The 14,647-nt window shown below is 35.0% G+C and overlaps 1 protein-coding gene across 6 annotated transcripts in view; it reads left to right on the top strand.

Annotated features, from left to right (window-relative positions):
* Nucleotides 1-14,647, top strand: part of SEPTIN7 (septin 7) — a 71,459-nt gene that overhangs the window by 13,079 nt on the left and 43,733 nt on the right. For 4 of the 6 annotated variants that reach the window (XM_028525337.2, XM_028525338.2, XM_036010415.1 and 1 more), the window contains one exon: nucleotides 11,149-11,251. In XM_028525337.2, the coding sequence (XP_028381138.1) occupies nucleotides 11,149-11,251 (103 nt within the window). Of the gene's footprint in view, nucleotides 1-9,708; nucleotides 9,864-10,312; nucleotides 10,420-11,148; nucleotides 11,252-14,647 lie in introns of those variants that run through there. The other 2 variants (XM_036010416.1, XM_036010414.1) reach the window with 2 other exon arrangements.

Below are 14,647 nucleotides of genomic sequence, written 5' to 3'. Positions count from 1 at the left end.
ACTCTGGTCAGATTCTCCCTCCTACCCATACCCCAGGGTTTATTGTTGCTATTTGTTGTTTGCTTAGTGACTTTTTGGGGAACTAATTCTGTAAAATCTGTTTTCTTTGCTACATGTTGTCATTGAAATCTTTGGTTATTTTAGTGGTTTGGTTATCTCATGGGATCTTTCAGGGGTTTTTGGGAACGGGGCTTTGAAGGAGCCTGTTCTGCCTCCTCTATTTGCAGATAAGCTGCTGATTTCTGTCATTTTTGCCTGTTGGTTTTAAAGGCTGCTGTGGAGCTGGGGAGGGGAGGGGAGGATGGGCAAGTTAAAATGCAAGAAGAGCTGCTGTTTGTTTGTTTGTTTGTTTGTTTGTTTTGCCGGGATTCAGTCCTTTCTATTGAATAAGCACTCTTCGGATTTGCTGCAAGCCTTTTAATTTCCAGGGTTTTGAAGAAGTTGATTGTGATAATTTTGTCAGTTTTCTCATTTCTTTTATAATGGAGAGAATTTTCTGAGATCTTTACTTGCCAGTTTCTTTAATGCCATTGCAGTCTGTGTTCTTTTAATTGTTCTCCAGTATATACACAAGAAAATGTTTAAAGGTGTGTAATATTGTGCCCACTAATAATACAGGTCTCCCTTGCTATCCGAAAATAGTGTTCCTTTGAAGCCTTTTATAAACCGAAATGTGTAAAGCAAAGAAGCAGTTACTTATGTGGAAAAATTCTGAGTGTTTCCAGACCCCAAAAATAACCTAACAAATCATACTAAATATGCTTAATTACGTCCAGTTTTACGTTAAGTGTAATACCCTTAGTGCTCTCTTTGGTTTTTCTGATACCTCAGGACACATCTTGATAACAGATGCACAAAATAAATTGAGGTGAAATATATCTGCTAACAGACACAGTTCAAAGCTATAGCAGCTTTGGTGATGGTGAGTGAGTAGTTCCCTGGGGAAGGAGCTCCTAAGTGCCCCTCTCGTGGCTCTGGGTGTGCACCTCCTGTAGAAAGGTTTGCTGTAAATCAAACACTTAATGCTACTCCCCCCACACTTCCTTTTCCCCCAAAAGTAAAAACCCTTTGGATTTCTTTGGTTAGTCAAAACAGGTACTAATGTAGGTCTTTCATAAAAGTGAAGTGGCATAATGTGAACTTTTGAAAAATGGGGGATACCTGTAATAGTTTCTCCATTCAATGTATAGGTATTTTTCCTATCCTTCTAAAACTTTTCTTTTAATGGCTAGGTGGTATTTTAATATATGGGACTACCATCATATATTATTTTGTTCACTTGTCTTTAAAACTTGGTTTTTACAGTTCTTCACTGTTGTTGAGTGTTCTTTTATTTAAATATTACATCCTCCCAAGATTAAAAATTGTGGAAGTGGAATTTGTTGAATCTGAGAGCATGAAAATGTAAACTTTTGGTCTGCATGCTCCTCAGGGAAGTGTTTTAAATTGTATATCACCAGTCGTGTAGCAGAGTCCCTATTTCCCCACATCCTCACCCCGTGTGGGGTACCACTTACTGTTCATTTCAGTTTGCACTCTCCAGTAGCTCTTTTGGCAATGATGAAAATGTCCTGTATCTATGAAAAGTATATGTAATATGATGGCCACTAACCCCATTTAGGTTTTTTTTGTGGTTGAAATGTAAACATTTCTAAATGAGGTGTGCTATACTTCAAAGATTATTATAAAAGAAAAGAATACAGGCTAATGAATCATACAAAATGAAGCCTAGTAATTTTTTATATTAATTGCATGTTGAAATGATAATGTATATGCATTGGGTTAAATAATATATATTAATAAAGTTAATTTCACCTTTTAACTCTTCCTTAATATGCCTACTAGAATATTTACAGTTACTATATCATTTACCTTATATTTCTACCAGGCAGCACTAGTTTAGACCATAGACCATTCTCCTTAAAAAGTTCTGCTTATTTTAAGCCTATGCTCTTTAACAGCTTCTTAAATTTGTCAGTTACCACATCTTTGTTTTCTCCTTATTCATTAAAGATGGCACTGAGCCCTGGCTGGTGTGGCTCAGTGGATTGAGTGCCGGCCTGTGAACCCAGGTTGCCAGTTCGATTCTCAGTGAGGGCACACGCCCAGGTTGCGGGCCAGGTCCCTGGTTGGGGGGCAGGGGGGGTGAGAGGCAGCCAAACTGATGTTTCTCACATCCATGTTTCTCTCCATGTCTTTCTCCCTCCCTTCCCCTCTCTCTGAAAATAAATAAATAAAATCTGTTAAAAAAATGGCACTGAACACTCAGTTTTCCTTTTTCCTCCCCAAGTTCTATCTTCGTCCTGGGGCCTTTTTAGCACCCATGTGTAAAACTCATTCGATAATTTAGTCATATCTTTTTTATTGTTCTTGAGCATCATTTTAATGGCTCCATTTTGTCACTATCTGGAACTTTTGTTTCACTTTTAGAATCGTAATTTTATGGGCCATTCTAACCACAGTGTTGTCACAGTCTTCTAGCTGTCTTGCTTCCTTACTACCTTTCATCCTTGACCCTCTTTGTTTTTGTTCGCTGAAATATTTCAACTATACTTGTCAGCTCCCTTGATCTCTTGTACTTCTGTTTACTCTTTCTGCAAAATAACAGTTTCAAATGCATTCTATGACCTGTTGGCTTATACTTGAGTTACTAATTGCTTCTGGAGAAAGATACCATATATACATTCACACAGATTTGTGGTCTTGGTCTTAACTGTTGGACAGAATTTCTTGACTACTTGCTCTGTATTCCTAGCCTTTCTCCCTGTTCTTGTGGTTGTTGATTTAAATCTTTACATCTTAAAATTCCCTGGTCTCCCTTCCCCATTCAGGATTAGCAATTGATTTTATCTCTGGTGTTTACAAAAAATAGTCCTTCAGTTGAGAACATTATATTCTAAATGTACCTTCCTTTCTTCAGCCACTTATCTACTTGATCTTTTTCATTAGCACTTTTTTTTAATACCTGATGGTATGCTTATTGATTTTAGAGAGAGAGGAAGGGAGAGACACAGAGAGAGAAATATATATGTGAGAAACATTGGTTGCCTCCTGGATGTATCCCAGCCAGGAATAGAACTAGTAACCTAGGTATGTGCCCTGACTGGGAATCGAACCTGCAACCTTTTGGATGGGACTATGTTCATCTAAGCCACACTACTAGGGCTTTGTTAGCATTTAAACAAATGCAACTATTTTTTTTTTAATTCTTAAAACCCTCCCTTGATCCTGTATTATCCTCTAGTGAACTTGCTATTCTCTTCACAGATAAGCATTCAGAAAGAATTGTTTACACTCACTGCCTACAATCATTGACTGCTTATTTACTTCCAACCTGCCTTTTTCTTCTGTCTTTCCACTACTCTGACAATGGTCCCTGATAATGTGTAGGTTCTTCTATATCTTTCTACTGACCAGTCCAGAGCATTTGGTACAGTTGATCACTTCTTGAAGAAAGAGGCCACTACAGTTCACCTCCTTGAACTTCTTTTATGAACTACTTCATTCTTCTCTCACTTCTAGGTTTGTGTAGGTGATGGTGGGATTTTGGTATTGGTTCTGGCCTGCTTCCTACCTTATGTACTATATTTGGATTTATACCCTTGCCCTTCATACCATTTAAATGTTGATTACTTAAAATGTTAATATCTGTGTAACCTAGGCATTTTTAGAACATCTAACTTTTATGTACACAGCTGTCTCCCTAAAGTCCAGTTGGCACCTTAAACTCAGATAATTCTTGTCTTTAACAGTTGATACCATTATTAATCCAGTTCCTCAAACCTAAATTCAGAACCTGAATATTGCTTTCCCCCAAGTTAGTTACAGAGACCTGTCAGTTCATTTCAACATCTAACCCAACACTGTCCAATAGAAAGAAAGTAATGCAAGAAACTAATGTAATTTAAGCTTTTTCTAGTAGCCATTGTTAAAAAACAAAAAGAAACACATAATACTAATTTTAGTATTATGTTTTATGTAACCTAGCATCTCTAAAATTTTATTTTAACATGCAATCAATATAAAAATTATGATTTTTTCTTTAGTCTTCAGAATCTAGCACGTGCTTTTATACTTACAGTATATTTCAGTTTAGACTAGCTAAATTTCAAGTTCTCAGTAGCCACATGTAGTTTGTTGCTACCTTATTGGACATTAGAGCTCTGACTTACATTTCTCCTCATCTCCACTGCGTCAAGTCTTCATTTCTTCTGTGGGCGACTGCAGCAGCTCTTGGGATTGCTAGTATTCTCTCCTCCAGTTCAACCTCAGTATGTTTTAGTGGTAATTTTCTAAAATTATGAATGTGACTCTGTATATGAATTAGTGTTAACTGTGCATTCTTCTGCTTCATATCCTTTAGTGCTGTACATAATTTTCAAGATGAAATCTGATCTAAGTTCCTTGATGTGACTAACAGTCCTTCATGATCTGGCTTTTGCTTAACTTGCCTACACTTTAGCTTCTAGGCCCTGAAAATAAGTTATATTGAACTGTTTGCAATTCCTGTAAAGAAATCATACACTCCTCTTGATTCTGGGCCGTTATACTTACCAGCTAGTCTGCCTAAGACATATTCTCCAGCACCTACCCGTATTTCTTATCAGACCCAGTCCTACTAGTCCTTCAAGATCTAAAGGATCTGACCCCTATCCTGAGGTCAAATCCTTCCTTTTTGTTCTCATAGCTATCCTGTGCTTGCCCACATCAGTTGTATTTATTGCTGTGTTACTATAATTGCCTTCTAACTTCCCTGACCTTAGATTCTTAGTTTCATAAGCAGGAACCTTGTTTTTCACTTTTACATCTGTAACTGCTAGTGCACAACTGTAAGGGTTCAATAGCTATGTTGAACGAATGAAAAGTGTGGTCAGTAATTCTATAAGTAGAGCTCTAAATTCCAAGTTCAGAACAAGAAAAAAAGTACTTAAATTTTAAGTTATCTCATTCTGACATGTGTTCATAGAATTAAATATTAAAATCTTTTGAATAGATTAACCAGACTTCCGTGTGGAAGTAAAATAAAAGTTTGTTCCGTTAGTACAAAGTCACTTAGGAAAAAGGGAGAAGCAGGGAGCATTCAAACTAAGATTTGGACTTTTAAAAATATTGGAGGGAGGAGACATCAAAGCTGATATTTAGGATATACCTATGTAGCCTTATAATATCTTACTATTGTTGTTACAGTAAATCTAGAATCAGGGTATTTTTATACCACTTATATTTGAAAATTTTAAAACATTTAAATGATGAAGTTCTTTCATTTTTTCTTGGGTTATGTAAGAGATGGTAAGAATTTTACTAAGCAAGTGCTAGACACATATCTGTGTGTATGATGTAAGGCTTCACTTAAGAATACTAAGTAGTAGACAAGTAAATCTATGAATTAATGGCTTTTCCTTTTGTGTAGTATGTATTTTTGTGTATTTAGAATTGCTTAAATTTTAGGAGAAAGAAACTTAATTATTTTTGTCCGTTTGTAAAGCAACATACAATATACTTGTGTTTTAAAACCTAAAGGGGTACAAATTGATCTTGAAGTTATTAGGAAACCACAAATGTTTACCTTTGAAATGGAAAGTTATTGATATAAACATTGAATCTTTGTAGCCTGATTTTTTTTTTTTAATTGCAGTTACTAAGGGGAGAGATAGAATTCTGGTCTTACTATTATTAAGGTAATTTGGGCTGAACTTTTAATTTTGTAAAGGTGGGGGGGGGTTGAAGATTTTTTTTTAGTAGATTGTATCAGAAATATATCTTAATTTTCCTCAAATTCTGATTTTGTCAGGCTTCCAAATGTGTTATAACACTCCTTGATCAATTTTGTTGTTACTGAAAAGCACATTTAGCAATTGCCAAAATAAGTTACTGCTTTTCTCTTTGGGAAAATTTATTAAAGCAAATATTAATAGTCGGACTTTTAAAAATGATAATGGGATTTTTAGATGTCACAATTTTGGTAACTTTATTTTTTGGAATAGATACAAATGGCAAGAGACTCTAAAGGATTTGAAAGGGTTCCAATAAACTACCCATTGGTACTTGCTTGAAACATCTTGTTCTTCAAATATAATTGATTTTTAGAAGGAAGGTTAAATAAGTTTAACATTGAAATTATTGGATGTTGTGTTTATTATGTTGACTTTTCCTCAGGCAGTGAAACAACAGGCAATGGAATTACAGTTTGATTTTTCTATGAATTTTGACATAGAGATTTGGCTTCTCTATATATTCAGTTGGCCAAAAGTTCATATGGTTTTTCCATGAAATAAAAGACACATTTTTCATTTTTACCAATAACTTTATTCATTTGGATATTGAATATGTTGGCTATCTCCCGCATGGTAGAGCATTGATTATCTCCATTTGATCATTATCAACTTCAACTGGTCTACCTGACCATTGGAGTATTGTCCAGCAAGAAATCTCCAGCACAAAACTTCACAAACCACCCTTGACATGTTGATCAGTCAGAGCACCTTCTCCATACACTGTACTAATCTTTTTTTTTTTTTTGCATGTTGCTTGCCGTTTTACCTTTTTTGAAATAATAAAGCATTAATATGCCAAAAATGTCACATATTTTCTTTCCTCTTCAATATTAAAATGCCTACACAAAACCCCACCGATTTTGATGAGTTTTTTAAGAAATTATTTTATTGTTCAGAACAGTTGTCTGCATTTTCCCCCCACCATCCCCCACCACCCATGCTGATGCATGCTGATACGTCAGCCTTCACAATACAATGTAACAACATTGTTTTGAGTGAAGTCAAAGACACCTGAGCTCTACTAGAGCAATCTTTCGGGAAAAACCAAATGAACTTTTCGGACAACCTAATAACTAAAAGATTTTGTAAATGTACACGTATGCTTTTAGAAAATACGGTTTGATAACTGTTTCTTGTTATGTAACTGATGCTTGAAATCAAATAATACTCTTAAGATCCAAAGGTATTTTAGTAAATGTATTTTTATCTATCTTCACATGCTTATAAGTGTCAGAGTTGTATCATTCAGACCTAAAAATAATGTTTCTTTATCCAGAGATTATATTTCATACTGGCACTGTGAACATTTCATTTGTGCAGGAAAAATGTACCAGTGGGTAGTTAAGTCTTGTGAATTACAGAGTATGGTTGATTTTAGAATTTGTGGTAAGGAAAGATTCTTATTATATGTGAAAGATCTGTATATCTCTTCTCTATGTTTCTTCCTCTGAAAATGTATTTTAATTATTCAGCTTTTAATATCACCAGTGTATCGGTACTTTTGCTAAGAATATAGAGATGACATGGGGTTCTTTCCCTCGGAAAAATTAGTCATGTGAGGACTGACAAGTAGCATGTTTAATATTAAAATAATATAAAATATACATTTAAATGTTATAATAGTTACATGGAATTTTTTTTTACTCTCAACCTAGTTACTTTTCTTCCTCACTATGTTACTAAGATTGCTCTTATCCAAAGTTACCAGTAACCTTATTTTAACATTTTATGGTGACATCTTTGGTATTTCATTTGACCTTTTGGTAAAGCTTAACATAGTTGAGTGATCTTGAGCCAGTGGTTCTTCCTCACTGATGGATCTTTCTCACTCTCTCTCTGCCTAATATCTCAAGGTTGGAGTGCTCCAGGACTCTCTCTAGACCCATTTTTATATATAGTCTCTATTTGGAATTCAGTCCTCCCCTGCTACTATCTGTTTGCTTTTGATTCCAAAACCTCTATTTTCAGCACCATGCAACCCTAGAATTTCTGGATTCATCTATATAACCGATTGCTGGACATCTCTTCTTGAATATATAGTAGATACCTTATACTTAACATGTGCAAGACTGTTTTTTGATTTTGGCAACTTTGGCTCTCGCTTTCCAGCCTTTTCCTTCTGTTGTTCCCCCATTTTCCTAAGAGAGATCACTAGCCTTGGAGTTGTCCAAGCCAAAACCCAGGAGTTATCTTTGGTCTCTTTTTTCCTTCACCAGTCAAATCCTGTCCATCAGCAATGTCCTGACAATTCTGCCTTTAAAACATATTCTGAATCCTTATCTCTCCGTGCTTCAACAACATCTAAATTTAGTGTATTTTTTTCTTTCTTGGACTATTGCAGTATGTTCCTTACTAGTTTGCTTATTTTCCCTCTTTCTTCTCTTAGCAGTGAGAGCTATCTTTAAAACGCAAATCAGGTCAGGTCACTCGCCTGTGTGAAACCCTCCAGTGACTTCCCATCATACCTAAAATAACATCCAAATTTCTTTTGTCTGGATCCCGCATGATCTGGCCCCTGACTACCTTCTTGACCTCATTTTCTATCCCTTATTCACTGGTCCACTACGTCACATCGTTGTAGTTCATGTACCTTCCTTTTGTTCCTCGGAGTAGTAACTTCATCCCCACTTTTAGAGCCCACAACTTTGCCTGAATACTTCTCCCCTTTTCTTAATCGAGACCTCAATTTGTTCTGTATGCCAAAGACTGTCGTAGGAGTTGAGGATAAAGCAGTGGATAATACACCCAGGCAGACTCTGAGGCATTTTTCTTATGCCTTTTGTCTTGCGGGTTCCTTGAATATGTGTAGGTAATATTTTGTCTGAAACTTCTTCAGCTTCTCCCAGATGGCTTTTTTTTTTTGATGCCACAATTTATATAATTCATTAATTTCCACCTTGATGAAGCTTACACTGGAGGTGGGTTGGGGCGGAGATGGCAGTAAACAAGATAAGTACAATGTGTGTTAGGTGGTGGTAAGTACAAAGGAGAAAATCATAAAGCAACAGAGTGCCGAATTGATGTGTGGGGTTGTAATTTTAGATGAAGGTGGTCAGGGCGGGCCTTGCTGTGAAGGTGATGGATGAAGAGGCAGCATCATTATCATCATTCCAGATTGTGATAGAACTCATAGATTCGTGTCAGTATACAATAGAGACGCCTACTTTTCATAACATTTTGTCCAAGTGTAGTCTCGTCTCTTCTCTGTGCTTCCTTAGTTGCCTTTAGGTTTTCACAGCTCCCATTTTCTTCAGTTTTCCATTTGTTACTGTTTGTCCTCTTTAGCTTCCTTCCCTTCAGTGTATCCATCCATAAGCCCACATTTCTTCCAATTCTGACCTTTAGTTTAATTAATAGAACTTGAAATACAGCACTGCAAGTATTTTATCTAAAACATTTGTCCTTGTCTAATCTGAACTTTTTTTTTAATAGAGAGAAAGAAATATCTATTTGTTGTTCTACTTATTTATGTGTTTGTTGGTTGCTTCTTGCATGTGTCCTGACTGGAGATCAAACCTGCAGCCTTGGGGTATTATAGAATGATGTTCTAACCAACTGAGCTGCCCGGCCAGGGCTTACCTGGGCTGTCTTAGCCCAGTGACTGACAAAGCAAAATTTATATATTTTTTTTACTGGGATTAAAACTTGATTCCTGTATACCTTCCTGAAACTTTATTTTTTATAGCTTTCCCACTATTTTTTGTAAGATTTCAGGTGCAGGGCATAGTAATTAGCTTTTATAAAAAGACAGGAAGTCTTTTGATCTATATTTCATCAGGAGAGCTGTTGAAAATGAATTAAATTCTTTGGGCCTTGTGTCCCACGCACAATAAAGTATTATTGACATGTGTAGAGAAAAGTCTGCCTTCAATTAATTTGTAATTTATCTCTGATTTTTTGAGTTACATGTAAGTAACTTTTATTTTTCCCTATCTTTTGCTGTGTTCCAATGGATTGCCTCTCCTCTTTGGACTAAATGCATCATCATCTACAATTCTTGGAATTCCTCATTTACTGTTCCTCTGTGGATCTGTTCTGTTGGAATCTGGAACACTGGAATGATGGAAATGTGTTCTTTACAAAGTAGCTGTGAGTATACCAGACAATTTATACAGATAGTCTTTTCAGTCTGAGTTAACTTAAATTTAACTTACAGTTGGATGAAATGTGAGCCAAGGAAACCTTAAATTTAATACATATTTTTAGCTCTACATACAGTAGGCTTTCAGATATTTGATTTAAAAATATTCTGATCAGTATCCTACTTATAAAACTTAAGATTAGGTTTTCAGTTTAATTGGCTTGCTTATTTTGTCAACTTTTGGCTTAAAAATTAGTTTATATGAGTGACAAAAAAGTAAAAGGTTATAAATGGAATATTTAGCTACATATGTTGATACTAGTGAGGGATGCAGACTGTTGTTTATCAAATCCAAATGTGTTGAAATAATGCTTTAAACTCATGAGACTTTTTAAAATAAGAATTTAAATGTGACAAAAACTTACGAGAAACCTCTTATGAGTACCTCTTAGGAATATTTTGTCATTATATTTAAATGATGAATAAGACCTACCTCTAAGTAAAATTATCCAGTAAGACTCTACTCAGATGGTCTGAACTATGGACATTTGTTCTCACCAATGGGTAAGTTAAAAATCAGACTTATTTACTACACCATTTTAGAAGTAGGTGTCTTTGAATTACTCATGAAACTATCATTGAGGTCATCAAAGAATCAAAGACTATACAGAAGACTGAATTAATAATGTAGATCTAATGCCCCTGATAGTGGAGGCAGCAGGTTTGTGTGAAACCTTGAAATGACATCCTTGGACCTGGTACAACTGCATGAAAGATGCTGTTTACTGATTAACACTGGTCATGAGAGCCTTCAAGAATTTACAGGAAAATTGCTTTAAACTCAACATTTTAATTTTATTTTATGAGTAGGAAGACAAATTTCAAGAAACTCATACCTGTGGTAATTAGTATGAACAAATGGATAACTAGAAAAGTTCGTAATATAATTTTAAGGGGATTTAATTTTTTTATGAATAAACTTTTTTTAAAGTTGGTCAGAATCTTATTGTAACTAGCTTACTATAAATAGAAATCTTTGCTTTCAGACAGGTTTTTATATTATTTTGTTTTTTTGGATTTTTCTAATTAACTGTTATGTTGTCAGTCAATTAATGCTCAGTTCATTTTGTGCATTGTTGCAATTAATATTTTCATAGGCATATAAAACCAGTTTGATTTGCTATGATTAATACTTGTATAGTTTTCTAAAATAGGTTAATAAAAGGAATTTGAAATGTGTGACAGAAGAGTTTTGCTGCTGTTGAATAACTTGACCCTTCTTTCTTTTCTCAGCAACAGAAGAACCTTGAAGGCTATGTGGGGTTTGCAAATCTCCCAAATCAAGTATACAGAAAATCAGTGAAGAGAGGGTTTGAGTTCACACTTATGGTTGTGGGTAAGATATGATTTCTCACTAAAAATGAAATTTGGTCTCAATTCTAAACTATCAGTCAACTAAGAATGAATTTAAGAAAACAGTAGTCCAAATAACTACAGGAATCATGTGTTATATTTTCTTTTATTATGTGAATACATTTTAAAATTTAGCTTGTGGTATGATGGGATTTATATATTTTCTTGTCTTTTTTAAGATGGCACAATTTTGAAAACTAAAAAAAAAGAGAAACAGTGGCTGGCAGGGTGGAATATATAGCATTAGAGAAGTTCTCCTCAATTGATAATGCCACAAGAGGAAATAGCATCTGGTGATTACTCATTTCTCCAGGGTAATTCCCTCTCCCGCCCCACCCTGTGACTTTTATACTAAGTAGTTTCTGAAGCACTGGAGCATTTAACTTAAACGTATGTGCTCTCAATTTGAAAAAAAGGGATAGAGTAGAAAGGATCATAGCCATGCAAATGACTACCCAGGCATTTATTCATTGAGTAGAAGTCCTGGAATAAGTGAAATATGACCCTCCTTATTCTCTCATTCAGTCTCATTTTCCTTGTGCTTTATCTTTTGAATACCTTACCCTATTTGTAGTCCATTTTAAGAGATTGTTAAGGGTTATTTCAACTATAGGTTGGTAGCATCATCATTATCTATGAAGAAATACATTACTGTATGTAAGATTAGTAATTTTAACAGTGTTAGTCTTAAATGACTGTAATATTTCCCCCTTATATAGGCTGACTTTAGAACATAAATCTTAATTATGATGCAACTTTATTGTATTTCTCTCTACTTTTTAAGAAGGCTAAAGGCAGGATAATGGATTGACTACCCTTGACAAAGAAAATTGAGTTGATATTGGGTCTTTGTGTAGTGTGCATTAATTTTTGCTAATACAGTCAATCCCTGGTGTTGAATTAGATTAATTAAATTAGCTATAAAATACTCCTTCATTGAAAGGGAGAATATTTTATCAGTTGACCATATTTTGGTTAGTAAACTTGCCTGTGTCTGGTCGAGTAGAAGCATAATATACTTAGCTTGCAAATGACTGCTGTGGAGTAGACGTGGGTCTGGATGGATGGATAAAACACCCGTAGAACATGCCTTTTCTTCAGTGCGTTGATAACATGATTATTGTATGTGAAGAAATAGTACGTCTTACCTTTACATATGTAGTGTTAGTGACCTTAAATGAGAACTGTAGATAAATATATGATCTTTTTTTTTAATTTGTAAGAAACCTGAGTCCACTAGGAGAATTATTTATAACACTTTCAAAAATTATTTAATATTAAAATTTTAGTTTAAAAAATAACTTCTTGACAAGGTGTTCTTGGTCTTGATGTAGTTATATTAATACAAAAAATTAAAAATGGCAATCATAACAGAAAAAAAGAATAATTTCTTGAACATATACTTAGAATAATGTCTGGGGATGAAGGCCAGATATTGGATTTAAAATCTTTGTGACATTTTTCCAGATAAAAAAATGTAATGGTCATATGATCTTGATTTTTAGAGAAAATATGCAATCTCTTAATATATCTTATTTACTAGTTTTTCTTGTCAGTCCTTTTGTAAATGACAGCTTTTGTGTTTTCCTTGATAAGACTTCAACTGAGGATAAGGAAAATGGGGGTTTTCCCCACTGCACTCTGAACATTACTGTTCACTTAGCTATCTTTGTACAGACTTGTTGAGTGCAGGGACTAAATCTTGTCATCTACATAGTTGCGGTGTCACCTTTTAAGTATGTGTCTAATACATCGGTCTGTCTTTCAGACTTTAGGCCAAATTTAGCAGCATTGTTTGCCAAATCATAGAAAGCTATAACCAACCTTGCTTTAGAGAACGCAAGCTATTACTTACAAGCTAAGTCCTCATTTTTGAGATTTAAACTTGGAGCAGTTTTGGCTTATATAACAATTTTTGGTTTAAGACTTATACATTGATGCAAACTGTGAATTTATATCTAACACTTGCTTTCTTTATGGCACTCCTTTTCCTTTGTTGGAAAAACCTCTATCTAGTAACCCAGCCTCATAAACAGTATTTGTTGAATACTTTCTTGAGTGACTTCTTTGTATTATAGAAAGAGTCATGGTGAGTGTTCCCATATTTTCTCTCTTAGAGGAGCCTATAATTTATGCCAACATAAAGTACACAAAAAATAAGTAACATTTCCAGAAAGTATAAGTCAGTAGAATCATACAGAAATTTTTTACTGATAAGAGCCATAGAAGTTTAAGGAATATGGGAGAACGTGTCCCTGGTTGGAGATTATTATTGCCGTATTTGAGGAGGAATAGCGGAAGATTTTTAAGAATAGAATTGGGATACACATTGAGGTGGCAGTCCAGTTGGAAAATAATAGCCAACACCTACATAATGTTATGTGCCAGGCAGCATTCTAGGTAAAATTCTTAACAACAATGCTGTGCAGTCGGTATTGTTGTTACCCTCATTTTAGAGAGGAAGAAACTGAGGCATGGAGAGATTTGGTTACTTGCCATGGTCATATTTCTAGCAGGTGGCAGAACCAAACTCAGTCTGTTTCTCTGTTATTTTGGTGTGTTCTTAAGCACTAGCAGAGGCTAATTTAGGGGTACTGGGTATAGCATGGAGTTTAGTACAGAGCACCCAGTATGCCTTGAACCTGTGCGATTTCAACTAAATGTTTTCTATAAAAAAAGAGTAAGTAAATAAAGACTTTATGTTTTCTGTAAAACATACCAAAAAAAGACAGCAAGATGAATGAATGAGAATTAGAGAAGTGGGAGAGGTGAATATTTTTTAAAGATTTTATTTATTTATTTTTAGAGGGAAGGGAAGGGAGTGAGAAAGAGAGGGAGAGAAAAATCAATGTGTGGTTGCTTCTTGCATACCCCCTACTGGGGACCTGACCCATAACCCAGGCACATGCCCTGATGGGAATCGAACCAGCAACCCTTTTGTTCGCAGGCCAGCACTCAGTCCACTGACCCACACCAGCCAGGGATGGAGAGGTGAGTTTTTAATTCCCCCAGTCATTATCAGCTTCTACATACTTTAATATTGTAATCATCTCACTTTGCTGAATGTTAGCTTCATGAAAAATATGGCATCTTAATATAAACTAGTTACTTTTTATGTGCTCAAAGAAGCAGGATTTGCTTTCCTACAGGAAGAAAAACAAGTTGCCAATTTTTATGTAATTGGGGTTAGTTGATGATATGAGGTATTTTGAAGATTAATTGGCATTGCCCGTTTACTTTCGGATTTGACCTCTAAGATATAACTTTATAATGATTGGCAGTAAGGCTGGAAAACCTAGTCTGGATTTTGGAGACCTTGAATGCCACCAGGATAAGAAGACCAGAATTCTTGGTTTAAAATAAAAGTAAAACTAAAAAG

Source organism: Phyllostomus discolor, chromosome 10, assembly GCF_004126475.2.
Source record: "Phyllostomus discolor isolate MPI-MPIP mPhyDis1 chromosome 10, mPhyDis1.pri.v3, whole genome shotgun sequence".
Classification (NCBI taxonomy): Eukaryota; Metazoa; Chordata; class Mammalia; order Chiroptera; family Phyllostomidae; genus Phyllostomus; species Phyllostomus discolor.
The sequence above is the reverse complement of the archived record's forward strand: the minus strand, read 5'-3'. Positions and strand labels throughout refer to the sequence as shown.